The 18,448-nt window shown below is 41.7% G+C and overlaps 1 protein-coding gene across 3 annotated transcripts in view; it reads left to right on the top strand.

The window, feature by feature from the left end:
• Positions 1-18,448, top strand: part of PTPN4 (protein tyrosine phosphatase non-receptor type 4) — a 193,787-nt gene that overhangs the window by 166,860 nt on the left and 8,479 nt on the right. For all 3 annotated transcript variants that reach the window (XM_062184611.1, XM_062184543.1, XM_062184597.1), the window contains 7 exons: positions 987-1,143; positions 7,154-7,320; positions 8,558-8,648; positions 8,729-8,790; positions 10,441-10,587; positions 13,767-13,895; positions 16,854-17,002. In XM_062184611.1, coding sequence (XP_062040595.1) covers positions 987-1,143; positions 7,154-7,320; positions 8,558-8,648; positions 8,729-8,790; positions 10,441-10,587; positions 13,767-13,895; positions 16,854-17,002 — 902 coding nt within the window. The remainder of the gene's footprint in view (positions 1-986; positions 1,144-7,153; positions 7,321-8,557; positions 8,649-8,728; positions 8,791-10,440; positions 10,588-13,766; positions 13,896-16,853; positions 17,003-18,448) is intronic.

The following is an 18,448-nucleotide window of genomic DNA, read 5'->3' as shown; positions in this document are numbered from 1 at the left end:
ATTGATTTAGTATCCTCTAATCTAAAATATTAGAAACATTAATAATTGTTTTATTTGTGAAAACATCGTGGGCAGTTTAAATAGTACTTGCTTCTTGCATGTTTTATAACTCACTATACAAAGTAATGTCTTATCTTGCCTTAGCAAATTGTCATAGTACTCTGTAAGTTTGGATCGACTTCTCACATTTCGTCCTTGGACTCTCAATGTTGTGAAATGTTCTGCAGTTTTCATAACTTTGTTTGCATATCTGGAGTCTCTTGAGCAGTAAGATCCATATTTCCATGGTCACTTATTTCTTCTCCAAATCTCTGTTTAATTCAAACTTCACTTCTGAGGTTAATCACTTTTTATTTGCTGCACTTTCATCTTTTTTAGTCATTTCCCTCTTAAGAGTATCCATTTTTATATGAGCTTACTACTGGGAGACAAGGAGGAACACAACTATATACTTTGCTGTCTGTGCATGAAGTGAATAGCAGATGTGCGTCGACAGAGCATTAATAGACTTTGAAAGAAGTGATGTGATTAGTAACTGATCATCATGTGTGTCGATCAGTTTTGCAGTGATTTTTGGACTGAAGAACTGGCTGCAAAGCTTGTACTTCATGAAGTTTATCACACTTAATACATCATGGAAACTAAAATTTGACCATGTTGTTGGGACCTGATGATAACTGAAATTTGTATCTAGACTTTGCAAAGTGAGGGCTGCCTGTATCTGTGTGATCATTAGTCTTACATGTATGTGTGGGCACATAGTATATCATCAGGAAACAAGTTCTTAGATAAAGAAAGGACAAAACGATAGTACCTTCATGGGAAAGCTGGATTTCTGCTTCTTGAAAACAGATGAATGAATGACTAGATGTTGTTCTGTGTGTTGTTTTAGTTCTGCAGCTGTGGAGTCTGTGAGAATGAATCCCTGTGCTGTACTTTCAGAAATCTGCACGCAATTCTAAAACCTTACGTGCATTACATTACAGGCTGACCTCTGTGTCCCTCGATTGAATGAAGGGGACCAAGTTGTACTCATCAATGGTCGAGACATTGCAGAACATACTCACGATCAGGTGGTCCTGTTCATTAAAGCTAGCTGTGAGAGACATTCTGGGGAGCTCGTGCTGCTTGTGAGACCTAACGGTAAGTACTCCATGTCACTAACACTGGGTAGTTGCTATAATTCATGAATAGGAGCCAGAGTGAGCCTTTTTTTTTTTTTTTTTTTTTTTTTTTTTTTTTTTTGACAGGCAGAGTGGACAGTGAGAGACAGAGAGAAAAGTCTTCCTTTTGCCGTTGGTTCACCCTCCAATGGCCGCCGCAGTAGGCGCGCTGCGGCCGGCGCACTGCGCTGATCCGATGGCAGGAGCCAGGTGCTTCTCCTGGTCTCTCATGGGGTGCAGGGCCCAAGGACTTGGGCCATTCTCCACTGCACTCCCTGGCCACAGCAGAGAGCTGGCCTGGAAGAGGGGCAACCGGGACAGGATCGGTGCCCCGACCGGGACTAGAACCCGGTGTGCCTTGCGCCGCAAGGCAGAGGATTAGCCTAGTGAGCCGCGGCGCCGGCCCCAGAGTGAGCCTTTAAAATGTTAAGTTGGGGCCCAACGCTATGGCATAGCGGGTAAAAGCCGCTGCCTGCAGTGTCGGCATCCCAGATGGGTGCCTATTCGAGTCCCGGCTGCTCCACTTCTGATACAGCTCTCTAGCTGAACTGGGAAAGCAGTAGAAGATGACCCAAGTCTTTGAGCCCCTGCACCAGTGTGGGAGACTGCTCCCTGGTCCCTCTCCATCTGGTTCCCAACAGTCCTCTTGCTGGGGAGGGGAGCTGTGGTGGCCGCGCAAGCTGCTCCCAGATCCACTCCCCCTCCTCTCGCAACAGCAGCTCCTGGCTCCTGGCTTCAGGTTGGCACAGCTGTAGCCGTTGCAGCCAATTGGGGAGTGAACCAGCGGATGGAAGACCTCTCTCTCTCTGCCTCTCCTTCTCTCTCTGTGAAACTTTCAAGTAAATAAATAAATCTTTTTTAAAAAATTAAAATTAAAAAAATTTTTAAAAACAAAATGTTAAGTCATTATCAAAGGAAATGAAATCCATCTGGCGAAAAGACAACTGCACTCAACATGTTAATTGCAGCGTAATGGAAACAACTAAGTGTCCATCTGCTAATGACGACATAAAGAAAATATGGTACATTCACACAAATTGAATTACTTGGCCATAAAAAGTATGGAATGTTCTCATTTGCAAAAACATGGTTGGAACTGGAGTTTATTTTATTACAAGAAATAAGCCAAGGGGCCAGCGCCATGGCGCAGTAGGTTAATCCTCTGGCCGCAGCGCCGGCATCCCGAATGGGTGCCAGTTCTAGTTCCGGCTGTTCCTCTTGCAGTCCAGCTCTCTGCTATGGCTTGGGAAAGCAGTAGAAGGTGGTACAAGTGCTTTGGCCCCTGCACCTGTGAGGGAGACCTGGAAGAAGCTCCTGGCTCCTGGCTCCTGGCTTCAGATTGGTGCAGCTCTGGCTGTTGCGGCCATTTGGGGAGTGAACCAATGGAAGGAAGACCTTTCTTGCTATCTCTTCCTCTCACTGTTTGTTAACTCTACCTCTAAAATAAATAAATAAAATCTTTAAAAAAATTTTTTTAAAAAAAGAAGCCAGGCACAGAAATGAATATCAAGCAGGCTTCGTGGCTTCTGCTTCCAATCCTGCTAATGCTGCTGGGAAAGCAGCAGAAGATGGCCCAAGCACTTGGGACCCTGCTACCCATGTGGGAGACCCAGATGAAGTTCCAGACTCCTGGCTTTCGCCTTGCCTGACCCCAACCTTTGTAGCCATTTGGGAAATGAACCAGTGGGTGGAAGATTCTCTGTCCCACGGTTACTCTGACTCTCAAATAAATAAATGTGGCTTGACCTGCAAAACCACACTGTCGGGGAGAGTAGGGTGACAGTGTCCTTCCCACAAGGAGCACCAGAAACAAGTTTCAGTGAACATGTCTGACTTTATTCACAGCCATGTCTGCCTTTTAAAGGACAGAGAGAAGGAGTGTAACTAACTCAGGGGAACACTAACTATAGGACAGATCCGACACTGGCACCAATATGCCTCTGCAGTCAACTTGAAGGTAGCTTTCCAGGTGGGCCTGGACCACACTTGGGAGCAGTTTACCTGATTGGCAGAAGGTGGGAGTGGGGAGAAATGTGCCTAGGCATCCCACTGCCTGCCAGCAGCCAGGTTAACTGCTGGGATTGCCCACAAATAAATAATTCTTTAAGATAAATATCACATGATCTCACTCACATGTGGAGTCTAAAAAAAAAAAAGGTAATCTCATAGAAGTTAAAAATTTAATGGTAGTTACCAGATGCTTGGGAGGGAAGTTGGGAAGGGAGGTCTGAAGATTGATTGATGAGTACTAGGTTACACATAGTAGTAAGAAGCGCTGGGGTTCTGCACAATGCAGTGACGATAGACAATGTATATTTTTCTCTTAACAAAAAAACTTGAAGATAGTATTTTGGATGTTTCTACTTCAAAAATGTTGAATGCTATAAAGGACAAATACATTTACCCTGATTGGACATTGCAAAATGTATTTTTAAATATAAGTCATGGCAGTTTTCTGTTCAAAGCAAAATTACTTCCATTCACATGTAGAATGAATCCTACATTCTTGATCTCCTTTCCTTCCACTCAGCTTTGCTCTCTCCTCCATTTTATATTGACTTTGTTGGTGTTCCTCAAATGTTCCAGTCTTACCTACTTCACAGTCTTCGTACTTGCTACTTCCTCCATCTGGCACATTCTTTTTGATTCTCATGTGACTTACACCCGCACTTCATTTAGGTCCCTGCTAAAAGCTCATCCTCACAGGGCTTTTCTTCTCTCCTGACTGCTTCGCTAAAATGGCCTTCCTCTTCCCCCTGTTGCTCCAAGCCGTAATAAGATAACTTGTTGAATGAGTGAGTCAAATTTGAATTCTATTCCACTTCTAGAGCACTTCATAATAAGCTGTAGTTACAGCAGCTTTTTAAAAATCCTACCTATGGGGGCCAGCGCTGTGGCATAGCAGGTAAAGCCACCGCCTGGAGTGCTGGCATCCCATGTGGGCGCCGGTTCGAGTCCCGGCTGCTCTACTTCCAATCCAGCTCTCTGCTGTGGCTTGGGAAAGCAGTAGAAGATGGCCCAAGTCCTTGAACCCCTGCACCCACATGGGAGACCCAGAAGAAGCTCCTGGCTTCTACCTTGAATCGGTGCAGCTCTGGCCGTTGTGGCCAATTGGGGAGTGAACTAGCAGATGGAAGATATCTCTCTCTCTCTCTCTCTCTCTCTCTCTCTCTGCCTCTCTTCTCTCTGTGTAACTCCGACTTTCAAATGAATAAATAAATCTTTAAAAAAGAAAAAATCCTACCTATGTTTTCAGTAGATGATGTCCACTTGCCTGATTGTGTCACCACTTGTCCTGTCGTGTCTGAACAGCTGACTTGATAATTCACTGGCAAAGAGTCATAGGTTTGGAGAAACATTAAAGCTCTAGCTTCTTTGCTGATTGCCTCAGTTTCCTCCACAGCACCTCAAGAGCATCCTGCCAACAAACACCCAGGGGCACCTGGAGCAGTTCACCCCAGTTCCAGCGATTAGTTGAACTGAAACTCCATATTTGCTCAGGCCTTTTGTTCCTAATTCCTTATCTCTGTGCTATGCAGAATAAGGTTAACCCCTCTTCCTTCAGATGCTCGACAACACCTAGTTTTACTAGAAGCCATCCTCCCTTTTTGAGTTTGAGGGTCCCAGAGCCTTCAACCATGATCATGTGGCATAATTTTCACATTCCCTCAACACTGTAAGTCTTCTCTAAGAAAAAATGCCGGTATGCTAGTGTTGGACATATTCTTCTAGTCTCAGTGTGGACGGTTTACTGTTAACTATAGTTTTAACTGGACTAATTAATGGCTAATGTCATGTTATCACTCATTAAATGCCAGAGAAAGTAAAATGTAATTCAAATTCTACCTATTGCCCACCACACCCAACTCAGAAAAATTTTAAAGAAAGTTTCTTTTTATATTTACAATCAAACAAAAAACTCTTTTTTTGTCTCTTGGGTATAAACAGGCATTTTCATTTTATCTTCTTTACTCTGTGTTCTTCTCCACTCGTGATCTCTAGACTCTCTAGAAAGATTGAAAAACTATACAGAACATTCTATTTTAACTTTGCAAGGAACTTCTTCTTTAGACCTGATACTGAGGTGATTCATTCAGTACTAGATATTTTCTTTCATGGAAAGCAACTTAAATTTTATACCAAAAGTAATTTCTCTCAATTTTATTTACTTATTTTCTCTTGGTAGTAGACTCAAAACAGCTTTAAAAAAAATAATAGCTAGTAAGTATTAAAAGCTTTCTGTGCACCCATGCCTTTCTTGTATATGCGTATTTAATTCTCATAGCCGTCCAGCATGATGGATAATTTATCCTCATTTAGTGTTGAAGCCACTTGGGCAGCATTCAACTTTTACCACCCAGGTTCATGACCACTATTGAGCTGGAATGTGCAGAAGTCCATATGACAGCAAAGGCCTGACCTTTTTGCAATTCCAGATTTCCTTGTTTGTGCTTAAAATTAGGAGAGGAACTCATCTAGGGCCTACCTCTTACAAAAATCTTCCTGAAGTTATGTTATAATCAATATCTGCTATTTCTTTTTCTTCAACAAAACATTAACAAAACGTTATACTTTTTTGTCTTTGGTCCTTCATTTCAGAAATTTATTTTTCTCTAAAATACATACATATCTGAGGAGGAGCCAGACCTCTTAGATAACCCTCAGGTTTTCTATCCACATAGCCCTGAGCCCACCTCTTAGTCCTGTGTGGGCATTTTCCACAGGTCCCTTCTCCCAAGGATGGATCAGGTTATTATGCATTCCCTAGGCCAGGAGAGTAGCTAAGAGGCAGCAGTTCACACAAGAGGAATAAACATTGGGTTCACATTTGGACTAGGATGCATGCATATATGTTTAAAATTCTCGTGTTAAAGATGGGAGTTGAAATCCTCCACCTGCGGCGCCGGCACACTGGGTTCTAGTCCCGGTCGGGGCGCCGGATTCTGTCCCAGTTGCCCCTCTTCCAGGCCAGCTCTCTGCTATGGCCCGGGAGTACAGTGGAGGGTGGCCCAAGTGCTTGGGCCCTGCACCCCGTGGGAGACCAGGAGAAGCACCTGGCTCCTGCCTTCGGATCAGCACGGTGCACCGGCAGCAGCGCGCCAGCCACAGCAGCCATTGATTGGAGGGTGAACCAACAGCAAAAGGAAGACCTTTCTCTCTGTCTCTCTCTCTCTCACTGTCCACTCTGCCTGTAACCAAAAAAAAAAAAAAAAAAAAAAAGATGGGAGCTGAAAAGAATTGGGGACTGACTTCATGGCACAGTGGATTAGGCCACCAGTTATGATGTTGACAGCCCATATCTGAGTGCCAGTTTAAGTCCCAGCTGACCTGCCTCTGATCCAGCTCTCTGCTAATGAGCCTGGCAAGGCAACCGATGATGCCCCAAAGTACTTGGGCTTGGGCCCCTCCCCAGATGGAGTTCCAGACTCCTTTTTTTTTTTTTTTTTCCTAATCAATCAACAAAAATAAATAAATAAAAGATGGGCTACGGATCAAGGGTCTGACTTTCCTTACACTATGAATTCTGGCATAGAATTCTCATTTGAAATCTGGCCTCCTAGATAAGTTTGTAGACATGTCAAGTAAAGAGGCCAGAGCATGTTTTATATAGCATTATTCAATTTATTTCTAATTTATCATATTTAGTCATTCAGTTTATAAGCTCTGTTAGTGCTCTTGCTCCAGATCAAGCAAATTAAGGGCAGTTTTACTCAGAGCTGACTTTGAGCAGCTCCTCTTTTTCTTAATGTCTCTGTAGAGAGACATTATAGACAGTTCCAGCCATGTGGTCAAGAACTTTCTTTTCCCCAGAGGTACAGCAGAGTCCTTCAGCTCCACAGCCTGTCTCTCTGTCCCTACATGGTACACCCAGACTATGATCTGGTGCAGTTATAAATGAGTTTTTCATTCTAAGACAGAATTAATGAATGTATCTGGCAAATTCCTACTATGAATTCCATTAAGATTTCCATGTTTGTGTTTTATTTTAGCTGTATATGATGTAGTGGAAGAAAAGCTGGAAAATGAACCAGACTTCCAGTACATTCCTGAGAAAGCCCCACTGGATAGTGTCCATCAGGATGACCATTCCCTACGGGAGTCAATGCTGCAGCTGGCTGAGGGGCTTATCACTGGAACAGTCCTGACACAGTTTGATGTAAGTAGAGATGGGATCTGCCTTTGTTTTCTCCAGTTACTTTCATGGTTTCTCAACTGCCTGATCTGTCCATTATGATGTATAAACTTCCATGATATACTGAGAAGTTTGAAATAAAGAGCTCTAAAATGCAGTTTCTGAAATTGCTCCCAAAATACTGTGATTATATCAATAAATGTTTAAAAAGGAGATTAAGAAATTTTAAATGTTTGTCATCAAACTAAATTTTTTTCTATTTAAATAGTTGTTTTTATTAAAGGGAATAAACAAGGATAGGCTATTTTAAACTTCAGAGTCTTGATGTACACTTTGTTGTCTGTAATCTTTCTCAGATTTTGGCTAGTGTAGTTTCCAAAACTGGAAAAAACAAAATTGTCAGATAAATCATTATATTGGAAGAATTAGATATTTCTAGAATACTTCCAATCTGTATTTTGACCAAAAAGTATTCAGTGAATTTGAAATGCTTTATTTAGATTGTGTTTACTTAATTTGTTTAGTTTAGTGAAACTGGATGCTTTTTAATGGGCATCATTAATGTTTGTTGCTCTGAAATATATATTATATGTAAGTATTTTCATTACAAAGTATTCAAGGCATACGTCTGATTTCCTTTTTTTAAAGATTTATTTATGTATTTGGAAGAGTTACAGAAAGAAAGGGAAAGAGAGATCTTCTGTCTGCTGGTTCAATCCCCAAATGGCACAGTAGGTCTTCTTCCAGATCTCGCACATGGATTCAGGGGCTCAAGTACTTGGGCCATCTTCTGCTATTTCCCAGGCATATTTGTAGGGAGATGGATAGGAAGTGAAGCAGCTGGGACTTGAACCAGTGCCCATATGGGATGCTGATGCCCCAGGCACCAGTTTAACCTGCTGTACTGCAGCACCAGCGACATCTGATTTTCCTTTAAAAAGTTCTTTGCTCTTATTCTGTGAACACCTCCAAGCCACATGAAAGCCAGATTACTTCCTGCAGACTTGCTGTTCACAACTTTGGATACTTCTACAGGAAGTGAAATTGTTTTCACTTTGTTTTATCATTTTTCAAAATATGATATGTAATTCATATCAGAAACTATGGAATTCATCTTTGCAAGTCTTTTTTAATACTATCTTAGCCTCAGGTACATTGATGTATAGATAAGGTATTCAAAGGAAAAAAACTGTTTCCTGTTAGTGTCAAAACAAGCCTGAAAAACAAAACAAATTGCTGATAGTTTGTTTTCTTTTTTTAGCAACTATATCGGAAAAAACCTGGAATGACAATGTGTTGTGCCAAATTACCTCAGAACATTTCCAAAAATAGATACAGAGATATTTCGCCTTGTAAGTATCTGTCATCTTTTGTTGAGTTTAACCTTTTTAACATAACTTTATTAAAACATTGTTCTTTTAAAATTTTTCAGATGATGCTACACGGGTTATTTTAAAAGGTAGTGAAGACTACATCAATGCAAACTATATAAATGTAAGTTTCTTTTATTATGCTTTTGTTAAAAGCCTACCTTTGATAAACTATTAAAAGTTCCAAATACTAAAAAAAAATTATCAAAATAATACTAATGAAAATAGTTTGACACTGATTCTTTAATATATAGGAAGCACACTGGAATAGAATAGTCCAGTCCAGAAAAAGACTGAAGAAGTAAATAAGTAGAGTTTTATTTATGGTAGAGGTGGCCTTTTAAATCACTGGACATAAACTAGACAATCCGATGAATGGATTAGATCAACTGTTTAGAATATATCCCAGGCCAGCGTTGTGGTATAGTGGGTAAAGCCTCTGCCTGCGACACAAGCATAACATGTGGATGCCAGTTCAAGGCCCAGCTGCTCCACTTCTGATTCAGTTCCCTGCTGATGCACCTGGGAAGGCAGCAGAGGATGGCCAAAGTGCTTGGGCTCCTGTGCTCATGTAGGAGATACAGAAGATGCTCCTGACTTCTGACTTTGACCCAGCCCAACCCAGGCCATTGTGGCCATTTGGGGAGTGAACTAGCAGATGGATGATTTCTCTCTCTCTCCTCTTTCGTTCTCTCATCCTTTTGCTCTTCCTCTCAAATAAATAATTTTTTTAAAAAGTAAGATGAACCTGGGGCTGGCGCTCTGGGGTAATAGGTAAAGCTACAGTCTGCAGTGCTGGCATCCTATATGGTCACCATCCTGAGAGACCCAGAAGCAGCTCCTGGCTCCTGGCTTTGGATCAGCCCATCTCTGGCCAGTTGCAACCATTTGGAGAGTGAACCAGAGGATGGTAGAACCTCTCTCTCTAACTCTGCCTCTAAATAAATAAATATCAAAAAGTGGTCATTTGTAAGTCAAGTATATCAGTTTACTTGTAAATACAGTCAGTTCTCATTATTTGAGGTATTTTGAGAAATTCTTTGACCACTGAATCAGCAAATACTAAATTTTAAATACTTTTCTGTTACCCTTTAAAATTATTTTGTGTTTGAAATCCAAGCTAAACAAGTAGCAGAATTTTACTAATGAGCTATTTAAAGATAATTATTTCTTACTTCTTTACCAAGTCTCTGCCTGTGAAACGAGATTCTCTGTAAAGCTGCTCTTGAAAACGTAATAAGTGTTTTAGAATATATTTGTATTTAAATTGCATTTTCCACTAATTGAAAGATAAATATACTTAACTGTCGGACATCGCCAAGAAGTTCTTCTACAGATTAAATGAGAATTGATGTGAGCATTTGATGCAGCAGTTAAGATGCCCACACCCCATATCAGAGTGCCTGGGTTTGAGTCTCAGCTCCACTTCCAATTCCACCTTCCTGCTGATACAAACCCTAGGAGGCAATGAGGGTTCAAGAACTTGGGTCCCTGCTACCCATTTGGGAGATTTCAAGGCTCCCGGCATCAGCCAGCCCAGCCATGGCTGTTGTGGGCATTTGAGTTGTGAACCAGAGAGTGCAAGATATATCTCTGTCTCTCTGCCTTTCAAATAAATAAAATATTTTAACTGAAATCACTGATGAAGATTGTTTTACTAATTGCAGTTTATTGAGAGTTAATTCCAATTATCAATTAGTGGATGGTTTTTATATTCCTGATCACAGTATAAAACAATAGTGCAAAATATTTTACTTTTATGTCTTCTTTTTAGATGGAAATTCCTTCTTCAAGCATTATCAATCAGTACATTGCTTGCCAAGGGCCTTTACCACACACTTGTACAGATTTTTGGCAGATGACCTGGGAACAAGGCTCCTCCATGGTTGTTATGTTGACCACACAAGTAGAACGTGGCAGAGTAAGTTGTAGTTGAATTTTACACATTGAGCTCTGTTCAAATTACATTGAATACGCAGTCAAAATATTCATGTTGACTTACTCTTATAATTTCTAAGTTACTTTTCTTCTGGTTTCATGATTTCAGTCATCATGATTAAGTGCATAAAACTTTGACTAACTCATAATAAATGTGATGTAAATGTTAGCTATTATTACTGTTATTTAAAAGGATTAATAGAAGTATACAGGGACAGGTTTTGTGGCACAGTCTGTTAAGCTGCCTTCTGGGACACCCTCATTCCATACCAGAGTGCCTGGGATCTTGTCTCACCTTTGCTTCCCATCCAGCTTCCTGCTCGTGCACACTCTGGGATGCAGCAGATGATGGGTCAAATGCTGGAGTCCGTGCCACCCACACAGATCCCCAGATTGAGCTCCAGACTCCTGGTTTCAGCCTGATCTGTCCCTCCACCCTACCCTCACCCCTGCCATTGTAGTCATTTAGAGAGTGAACTGGCAAGAGCAAAATCAATCTCTCTGTGTGTACACATATAAGTCCCTGTTGTTCTTCCTTTCAAATTAAAAAAAAAAAAAGATAAAAGAAGAAGTATAAAGTTATTTTTTTTAATTCTATTTTCCATGAACTTTTGCAGTACTCTTATTTATCTAGACTATATATGAAGAACTCTTACAACTTAACAAGTCAACTTAAAAATGGACAAGGCCGGCGCCGCGGCTCACTTGGCTAATCCTTCGCCTGCGGCGCCAGCACCCCGGGTTCTAGTCCCGGTTGGGGTGCTGAATTCTGTCCCGGTTGCTCCTTTTCCAGTCCAGCTCTCTGCTGTGGCCCGGGAAGGCAGTGGAGGATGGCCCAAGTGCTTGGGCCCTGCACCCACATGGGAGACCAGGAGAAGCACCTGGCTCCTGGCTTCGGATCGGCGCAGCATGCCGGCCTTGGCGGCCATTTGGGGGGTGAACCAATGGAAGGAAGCCCTTTCTCTCTGTCTCTTTCTCTCACTAACTCTGCCTATCAAAAAAAAAAAAAAAAATGGACAAAAGATCTAAGTTAGATAGTTCTCCAAAGATATGCAAATAACCCACAGCACAGGAAAAGATGCTTGACATCATTAGTCAGCAGGAAAATGCAAATCAAAACCACAAAGATACCACTTCATGTCCAGTAGGATGGCTAAAATGGAAAGGACTGATATTAACAAGTGTTGATGATTTGGAGAAAACAGAACTGTGCTTTGCTGAATTTGTAAATAGTGTGGCCACTTTTGAAAACAGTCTAGCAGTTCCTTGAAGCCTACTTAAACATACCATAACTCAGCAGTTTCATCCCTAGATATACTCAAGAGAATTGAAAACCTGTGCCCACACAACAGTTTGTACACAACCACTTCACTGCAGCATTATTTTCATGGTTAAAAAGGGGAAAGAACTGAAGTCTACAGAGAAAAATTTTAGATATTCTTATTTACTATTACTTGGCAATAAAAATGAGTGAAATATTGATATATCTTCAACATGAGTAAGCCCAGAAAACATGCCAAGTGAAAGAACTTTTACAAAAAGGCCACGTAGTACATGATTGCATTCATATGAAATGTCCAGAATAGGCAGGTTTGTAGGCATAGAAAATAGATCAGTAGGGGCCGGCGCTGTGATGTAGTAGGTTAAAGCCTCCACCTGCAGTGCTGGCATCCATATGGGCACCGGCTGAGTCCCAGCTGCTCTTGTTCCTATCCAGCTCTCTGCTAATGTCCTGGGAAAGCAGTGGAAGATGGCCCAAGTGCTTGGACCGCTGCCCCTATATGGGAGACCTGGAAGAAGCTCCTAGCTCCTGGCTTTGGATTGGCCCAATTCTGACTGTTTCAACCATTTGGGGAATGAACCAATGGTTGGAAGATCTCTCTCTCTCTCTCTCTCTCTCTACCTCTACCTCTACCTCTACCTCTACCTCTACCTCTCTCTACCTCCCTTTCTCTGTCTCTAGCTCTGCCTATCAAATAAGTAAATAAATTTTTTTTAAAAAAGATTAGTGTTTGTTTAGGACTAAGGTGAAGGAAAAGGAATGGAATGGGTTAAAACACACAGTGACTGCTGGTGGGTATAGGGTTTCTTTTGGGTGTAATAAAAATGTTTTAAATGTGATTGTGGTGATAGTTGCCCAGCTCTTGAACAAAACAAAAACAACAGTGTACTTTAAGTGAGTGAGTTATATAGTACATGAATGATGTGTCATTAAAGCTGTTAAAAAAAAATCTTAAATTTTAATCAGAATATTTGTAGCCTCAAAGCATAATTAGCAGGGCTGGCTGACAGATTTAGTCACTGCCTACAATGCTGGCATCCCATGTGGGCGCCGGTACCAGTCCCGGCTGCTCCACTTCTGATCCAGCTTCCTGCTGATGCACCTGGGAAAGCAGCAGAAGATGGCCCAAGACCCTGGGCCCCTGCACCCATGTGGGAGACCCAGAAGAAGCTCCTGGATCCTGCCTTGGCCTTGCCCAGTCCTGGCCATTGTGGCCATTTGGGGAGTGAACCAGCGGATGAAGGATCTCTCTCTCTCTCTCTGTCTCTCTCTCTTTCTATCCCTCTTTCTCTCTGTAACTCTGCCTTTCAAATAAATAAATAAAGCTTAAAAAAAAGAAACATAACTAGGGGCAGGTTGTGACACTCAGGTCCCATATCAGAGCACAGGTTCAAGTCAGGGCTCCTCTTTTCCAATCATTGTTCCTGCTAACGTGCTTAGGGAGGCAGCAGGTTATGACCCAAGAACTCGTATCTCTGCCATCCACGTGGGAGATGGGAGCTCCAGCTCCTGGCTTTACTTTGGCCTACCCATGGCTATTGTAACCATTTGAGGAATGAACTAACAGATTTAAGATTCTCTCTCTGTCTCTCTCTCTCTCTCTTTCTCTTTCTCTCTTTCTCTTCCTCTTTCTCTCTGTCACTCTGCTTTTAAAATATTCTTTTTAAAAAAAAAAAACATTAATGAGATTTATTACCATAAAAGAAAATTACAAAAATTTCAGTAGTTGGCAGATCTACATGATGTATATGAATTCATTAAATTACTCTTGCACCTTTTATGTAAAACTGAACATTCCTAAAAGTGAGAATATTATAAAAATGGAGAACTTAAATTCATGTATGTATATAATTTTATTTATTTAATTCTACTGATGTCAGGTTAAATGTCACCAATATTGGCCAGAACCCACAGGAAGTTCATCCTATGGATGCTACCAAGTCACCTGCCACTCAGAAGAAGGGAACACTGCCTATGTCTTCAGGAAGATGACCCTACTTAACCAAGAGGTAAGAAGACAGGCTATCCAGTCATTAAAACTGTTGTGATCAAGGTAAAGACTTTGAAACCTGAAAGTACTTTTAATCTGAATATTAGTTACTAGGAAATAATAAAAAAATTACTGAACTCTATTGCTTCAATGGAAAAGTTTGATATTTTATAAAGAATATTCTTTTATTCTGTAATACATTTCTCATTTCTATAGCTAAATATGAATTGTCAGTTAAAAATGAGTTTAGTAAATAATACTTACACTATTACTACTTTGCTATTCCTAACAGGTAGGCCAGGGGTATGTTTTGTTATAAAAATTTTTTACTCTGAATAATGTCAGAAAAAATGTTTACCTTGAGTACTATCAGTAAAACATTTGGATATTTCTGTGGAAATGGAGAAAAAACAGCAGCAAGCTGTCCCTTTGTTAGGAGTAGAGGAGATCCAGCTCCACAGTCCCCTCAGTGTTAAGGAGGAAGAGGAAATGGACAGCACCTTCTCACAGTAGGCAGATTGTGGCTTTTTTTTTTTTTTCTTTTTTAAGATTTATTTTATTTATTTGAAAGGCAGAGTGACAGAGACAGAAAGAGATCTTCCATCTGCTGATTCACTCCCCAAATGACCTTATCCATCAGGGCTAGGCCAGGCTGAAGCCAGGAGCCAGGAGCTCTATCCAGGTCTTCCACGTGTATGACAGGGACCCAAGCACTTGGGCCATCTTCTGCGGCTTTCCCAAGGCTCTTAGCAGGGAACTGGATTGGAAGAGAACAGCTGAGACTGGAACCAGCACTCCAATATGGGATGCTGGCGTTGCAGGCAGCAGCTAAACCCACTCTACCACAATGCCAACCCCCAGATTGTAGCTTTTTAATTAGCTAGCTATTCTTAGTCTACTTGGGTCACCCATTTTGTCTTCTAAATCCTGACAGGAATAGAAACTGATTAATAAAAGAGGGTGTCATGCTGCCTGTCTTCTCAAGGGTACTAGAGATGGTACACCCTACTTTTTTTTTTTTTTTTTTTTTTTTTAGAAAAAGACATTTACTTTCAGAGTGATAATAAAAGTAAAATAAAATTTATTTTTCAGAATGACAGGGAGAGGTAGATCTTCCATCTGCTGGTTCATTCCCTAAATGCCCACAATAGCCAGGACTGGGCCAGGCTGAAGCCAGGACACAGGAACTCCATCCAGGTCTCCCCTACATGGATGGCAGGGGCCCCAAGTACTAGGACCATCATCTGCTGCCTTCTCAGGCATACTCCAGGAAGCTGCATCGAAAGCAGAGCACCCATGACTCAAACCTGCAGTCTCATATGGGTTACAGGCATTCTAAGAGGTGACTTAACCTGCTGCACTATAGCTCCAACCCCAGTGCACCCTACTTTTACTGTCTGCAGCTAGATGTTCCCTTACCGGTCACTTCAGGTTCTGAAGGGGCAAAAAAAAAAAAAAAAAAAAGAAGAAGGAAATAGCTTCTAGAGGAAGAAAACAAGACCTGAGAAAGCCCAGTCTCATCCCATCAATGGTTAATCCTTTGGAAATGTCATCCCAGCAATATGATTAAAGGAAGGGAAGGCATTTGGCCTAGCAGCCAAGAATGTGGCTGTGTACACGTCCTGAATCAAAACACCTGGGTTCATATCTGATACTCGACTCCAGCTCCTGACTCCAGCATCCTGGGAGTCAGCATGATAGCTCACCTGGTTGTGTTCCTGCTCTTAAGTGGGAGACTTGGATTGAGTCCCCAGTTCCCAGTTAGAGAGTCAAGATTTGAATCAAGATTTATCTAAATGCAGTGCTTTTACTCTCTTCTCTCAATCATTAGCTCCCCAAAAAGAATTCATGGAATTTGTATTTTTATTATCTTGTTTTTAGCCTATATTTACTTTGAGATTTGATTTTTTTCTAATTTCCATAATTTCATCTGTGTTTGACCAGGATCAACCCAACTTTGTTCACAAAAAATGTCTTCACTTTAACATTTTTGCTTACCTAACAATTCTTGGTTTTCCTTAAACATTTCTCTGGTTCTTAATTTGTTTGCATGATTATCATCTTAAAAACAAGGGGCCAGTACTGTGGCGAAGCGGGTAAAGCCGTGGTTTACAGTCCCAGCATCCCATATGGGCACTGGTTAGAGTTCCGGCTGCTCCACTTACGACACAGCTCTCTACTAATGTGCCTGGGAAAGCAGCAGATCATCCAAGTGCTTAGACCCCTGCACCAACGTGGGAGACCTGGAAGAAGTTCCTGGCTCCTGGCTACAGATCAGCCTAGTTCCAGTTGTTGGGGCCACTTGGGGAGTGAACCAACAGGTGGAAGATCTCTCTTGCTGTCTCTCCTCCCACTCCCTTCTCTGTGTAACTCTGCCTTTCTCTTTTTAAAGATTTATTTATTTGAAAAGCAGTTACAGAGAGGCAGAGGCAGAGAGAGAGAGGTCTTCCATCCACTGGTTCACTCCTCAAGTGGCCACAACGGCCAGAGGTGAGCCGATCTGAAATCAGGAGCCAGGAGCTTTTTCTAGGTCTCCCACATGGATGCAGGGGCCCAAAGACTTGGGCCATCTTTTACTGCTTTCCCAGGCAATAGCAGAGAGCTGGAGCAGCCAGGACAGGAACTGGTGCCCATATGGGAATGCCCGCACTGCAGGCAGCGGCTTTACCTGCTACACCACAGCACCGACCCCTAAATAAATAAATATTTTTTCAAAATACTTCACAAATACCAAAATTGAATTGTTAAAAACAGAAGTGACGCAAGCAGCCAAGTCTTAAGTGGATACAACCATTGTTATAAAATGTTTTCTTTCTTTTCCACTGATATTTTGAGTTTTACTGAGTTTATACATTACTTTTTTGTCTGGTGGAAAGCAGGTGGTTTTCTTTCCTTATAAAATTAAAATGATATGAATATTTCTACTTTAAAGATAATTCTTAAATCAAGGTACATAAATTTTTTCATCTTCACTTAGAAAAATGAGAGTCGTCAACTCACTCAGATCCAGTACATAGCCTGGCCTGACCATGGAGTTCCTGATGATTCAAGTGACTTTCTGGATTTTGTTTGTCATGTCCGAAATAGTAGGGCTGGCAAGGAAGAACCTGTTGTTGTCCATTGCAGGTATTCTGTTCTTGTCTTTTATGAATGAATAACTGTTTCAATATGCCAGGCTCAAAAGAAAATATGTATTTAATTTCATCCTTATGTTGTACTTGTCATTATAATGATGAGTGAGAACCTAAAGTTATACTCTAAACGTTGAGGACACAAGTATATTCTAATATGATTAGCAGAAACTTTATCATAGCAGATAAAAATAATTCCTACTGTACCAATTCTTAGAAGTTTATCCATTTTATATGTAAATATCTCTGAAATTGGAATGTGTCTTACAATTGATATTTGATAAGATACTATATAGCGGGCATTTTCAGTCCATTTCTGCTGCTATAATGAAAGGCCTGAGACTAGGTGATTTTAAAAAACAGAAATGTATTGCTGGCATTTGTGGGGGTTGGGAAGTCCAAGATCAAAACACTATAAGTTCAGTGTCAGGTAGTGGGGCTGTCCGCTTCTGAGATAGTACCTCGTTGTTAACATCTTCCAGAGAAGACAGATGGTGCATCCCTACATGGCAGAAGTGGTGAGCCCTTGTACCTTTTTATTATGACCCTAATCTCATCTAAGAGGACTGTCCTAGTGATGTGATCATTTCATAAGTGCCCCATCTGTTAATACTATCACATGATGATCAAGATTCAACATATGGGCCAGCACTGTAGCATACTTGGTAAAGCCACTACCTAAGTGCCGGCATCCCATATGGGCACCAGTTTGTGTCCTGGCTGCTCCACTTCTGATCCAGCACTCTGCTGTGGCCTGGGAGGGCAGTGGAAGATGGTCCAAGTGCTTGGGCCCCTGTACCCACAAGGGAGACCCAGATGAAGCTCCTGGCTTTGGATTGGCACAGCTCCAGCTGTTGCAACTTCTTGAGGGGTGAACCAGTAGATGGAAGACCTCTCTTTCTCTGTCTCTGCCTCTCTGTTACTCTGCCTTTCAAATTAAAAAAAAAAGATTCAGCCTATGAATGGAGGGGGGAATTTTCAGACCATAACATAGGCAATTTTTTTTTAAGATTTATTTATTCATTTGAAAGGCAGAGGCAGAGAGAGAAAGAGAGAGAGAGGTCTTCCATCTGCTGGTTCACTCCCCACATGGCCACAACAGCTGGAGCTGCACCAATCCAAAGCCAGGTGCCAGGAGCCTCCTCCAGGTCTCGCATGTGGGTGCAGAGGCCCAAGCACTTGGACCATCTTCCACTGCTTTCCCAAGGCCACAACAGAGAGCTGGATTGGATTGGAAGTGGAGCAACCAGGACTCGTACCAGCACCCACATGGCATGCCAGCACTGCAGGTGGCGGCTCCACCTGCTAGGCCACAGCACTGGCCCCCAACGTAGGCATTAATAGAAGTCTGGGGTTTATATTCCCTCCCTCCCAACAAGGTACTTACCTGAAGCCTGTCAGGATGTTCACTGAGTACTCACTCATCCCTTTCGTGGGATGG

Source organism: Lepus europaeus, chromosome 1 (genome assembly GCF_033115175.1).
Source record: "Lepus europaeus isolate LE1 chromosome 1, mLepTim1.pri, whole genome shotgun sequence".
In the NCBI taxonomy this organism is placed as follows: domain Eukaryota; kingdom Metazoa; phylum Chordata; class Mammalia; order Lagomorpha; family Leporidae; genus Lepus; species Lepus europaeus.
This window is presented reverse-complemented; position numbering and strand designations above follow the sequence as displayed.